At 43.2% G+C, this 3484-nt stretch overlaps 1 protein-coding gene across 1 annotated transcript; it reads left to right on the top strand.

Moving 5' to 3' along the window:
* Positions 1 to 1967: 1967 nt before the first annotated feature.
* On the top strand, positions 1968 to 2705 carry RNF182 (ring finger protein 182). Its single transcript, XM_065629937.1, has one exon. The coding sequence runs from the start codon at positions 1968 to 1970 to the stop codon at positions 2703 to 2705; it is 738 nt and encodes a 245-aa protein (XP_065486009.1).
* Positions 2706 to 3484: the final 779 nt, after the last annotated feature.

Raw genomic sequence — 3484 nt, 5'->3', positions numbered from 1 at the left:
TGTTAAGAAAATTGAACGAGGAGGGGGCCCTGTCTGTTTTAAATTCATATAGAAATACTTTTTTTTCTTCATTATGTTGTCATCTTTTCTTCATTATTGCATTGTTTGAAGTGTAACATCTTTGGTTTAAAATCCAGGAGGTGAGCTTTAGAAGTTATGATACTAAGAGAAGCTACATTGTGCAGAAAGTTGAGAGAGAATGGAAGATACTTGAAGCACAGCAGGAACAAGAGGCCCGTGAAAGAGACTTTAGTGTACCTGATGGCTGGCAGGTGAAATATATTGAAAGAAGGAGCACATTGCTTAAAAGAGAGAACTTTCTGCCTTGTTCTCGAAAAGGGGACAAAGATCTGAATGCTAGGAGTGAGTAAAAACATCCCAAGAAAAAGGGAAACATTTACCGAAACTAATAGTCAAGAAACAGGTTTATTGAAACAGGCCATCTTTTTAATGTATATTCTGTGTGCCTGCCATTTATTGATAATGCAGGAGGCAGCTGGACACACATGCTGACCCCCATCATTTGACCATGGCAAGTTCCTTGCTACTCTAGCAGTGAGGGATGAGTTTGAAAGCCTGCAAAATGCAGTGCCAGCCCGATCTTTGTGAGCAAGCATATGCCTGAATTTGGGAGAGGTTTATATCCTCTGGCAGATAGAGCTGGTTTGTAAATGCTGGTAGTTATTGCTCCCCTGAGCATCTAGTCCTCGTTAATGTCCATTTATAACACGTAGACTGTTTCCTGAAGTCGTGAAAATTCATGGTTACAAAATATGACAAAACATGATTTAAGGGAGGCTGATGGGTCTGGTGGAAAAAGCGCTGCACAACAGGGGAGTGCAGTAGCACAGGTGTGCCGCAGGTCCCTCCCAGATGAGGTGTGAAACAGCTGTCACCACCATGAACCACCTGAAAGCCAGCACATCTGGAAAATGCCCTGGAGAGCCAAGTTACCCTTCACCCTGTCATCCACACATTAAAGGAGGCTTTTGTTGCAAGCTAAAGAACCCTTGTTTTCGGTGTCCATGCAGTGAATGGACAGAGCTGTTCCACAAGTAGCAAAATTAATGAAGCCTGAGCTTTTCCCAAGTTGACCTAAGGACCCACACATCTCCTTACAGTACAATACCCACTCCACCCCCAAAACCGCTATTTCCCCAGAGCATCCCCAGCTGCCTCCTGTGTTGCCCTCCTCTCTAGCTGAGCAGCAGGCAGCATTCTGCCTGTTGGCAGCAGAGGCTGGATGTGTGCTGGCTGACCATTGCCCTCCAGGATAAATGGCAGTTATTATAAATACCCCTCCCTCTCCTCTGCCCAACTGCCAGTGTTCACTACCTTTTTAGAAATTTAATTATCTGCAGTACTGCTGCCCCTCTGCTGATTTGTTTGGAACTGGACAGCAGGTTCAAAAGTTACTTAGGAAGACAAAACGCTCCAGGGGTCAAGTCTCATTTCCTTAGGAAACCAGGATTTAAACAAACGGTCACAGATCAGTGATTAGATTGCAGCTTCTGGTGAGAACTTCATGGGCTGAGCCAGTCAAAGGCACAAGTCTAAAACAAATGCATGCAGCATGATACAGCAGTCATGCTGATAAAACTTAGTATAGGCCCTACGCACCACAGAAAGTAAGAACCCCAGAGGTATTTTTAGTAAAGGAAGATAAGCTTGTAAAAAGTGAAACTTGCATTTTTCACCTGCTAAAGTTTTTTTCTTTTCTTCCACAGAAATTCCACGTCATCTTTTTCAGATGGGTGCCTGGCTCAGAGTAAAGGACACACAGTGCACGACCCCTAGCAGAAGCTGAAAATGGATGATGGTTGCTGATGCTTTTCTGACAACATCATCTCCTCTTTTCCTGTTTGAGATGAGTGATACGATAATCAGGAAATAGTTCTAAAATAAGCCCGAGTGACCTCTTCATCCATTGCCTCCTCTTTCGACAAGTCTGAAAAATACCAGAAGAAATGACCAGTCAACTGCCAGAGGAGTCTGTGGAGACCCAGAGCTCAGATGAGCTTGAGTGCAAGATCTGTTACAACCGCTATAACCTGCGGCAGAGAAAACCAAAAGTGCTGGAGTGTTGTCACAGAGTATGTGCCAAATGCCTTTGCAAAATCATAGACTTCGGTGATTCCCCACAAGGAGTCATCGTATGCCCATTTTGCAGGTTTGAAACGTGCCTGCCAGACGATGAGGTTAGTAGTCTTCCTGATGACAACAACATCCTCCTGAATTTAGCTTGTGGGGGAAAGGGAAAGAAGTGCCTACCAGACAACCCAACAGAACTGCTGCTGACTCCCAAAAGGTTGGCATCTCTGGTTAGCCCTTCTCACACCTCTTCTAATTGCCTGGTTATAACAATCATGGAAGTACAAAGAGAAAGTCCCCAGACTCTGAACTCAACCCCTGTGGTGGAGTTTTACAGGCCTACGAGTTTTGACTCTGTTGCAACTGTGTCCCACAACTGGACAGTGTGGAACTGCACATCTTTGCTCTTCCAGACCTCAATTCGGGTGCTAGTGTGGTTGCTAGGGCTGCTGTACTTCAGTTCCTTGCCGTTAGGGATTTATTTACTAGTATCTAAGAAAGTCACCCTTGGGGTTGTCTTTGTAAGCCTTGTTCCTTCGAGCCTTGTTATTCTCATGGTTTATGGCTTTTGCCAGTGTGTTTGCCATGAAGTTCTAGACTGCATGTCATCTTGATAACAAATACAGTAAAATAAGATGTATTGCCACATGTGTAGCATAGTTGATTTGTCCTGTCTTTGTATTCTTATTTATTATTATTGCTGTCCATCCCACTAAATGGGAGCAGTGGCCCTAGTTATATGGTCCTTCTATTTTTATTTGGCTTCATTTTTTCCCTCTTTTTCTAAGCTAAATAACAGAAATAAAATTTATGTGCTGATTTTTGAAGGCCAGGTTGCAGAAAGAGATAAAGCAAAATTGCCAAACTTGGTGCCAGCTGCTGCCGTTATTCATATGAGTAACCCTTTGCTTTCTATTGGCTTGATCATGTGAGTCAAGGCTGCAAGATCCACCTGAGAATAAATTAGTATAGCAGGCACCTGTCAGGTCAAAGTATAACATCTCTTCATCCACAGCATCTCATGTTTTGGAATATCTGTTTTTTATCATGTATAGCAAATGAAATCACTTTGCTGGTTAATATTACAAGAAGACAAGCTATCATTGCTTTTTCCAGTTCTTGTTATAGCAAAAATATTTGTGGGAGGTCAATGGGCACGGATATTTTTTTTTTTTGCATTCTGTAACATGGGGAACCTTTTTTTTTTTCCCCATGCTAAAAACATGTCTCCAAAACACTTTCCCTAAGCAGAAGCCCACTTGTCATATAGTTGCAACTCCCTCTGAGATATTCCTGCTAATGAGTACTCCCAGGGACCCAGCCACACATTTGCTCTTCTCTAGATGCACGTATTCCAGTGTGCATGCACCTGGGGCTTCTCTTCAAGGGTTCA

Source organism: Caloenas nicobarica, chromosome 2 (assembly GCF_036013445.1).
Source record: "Caloenas nicobarica isolate bCalNic1 chromosome 2, bCalNic1.hap1, whole genome shotgun sequence".
Lineage (NCBI taxonomy): Eukaryota > Metazoa > Chordata > Aves > Columbiformes > Columbidae > Caloenas > Caloenas nicobarica.
The sequence above is the reverse complement of the archived record's forward strand: the minus strand, read 5'-3'. Positions and strand labels throughout refer to the sequence as shown.

Coding starts and splice junctions, on each gene's coding strand:
- RNF182 (XM_065629937.1), top strand. CDS start 1,968: ATGACCAGTCAACTGCCAGAGGAGTCTGTGGAGACCCAGAGCTCAGAT.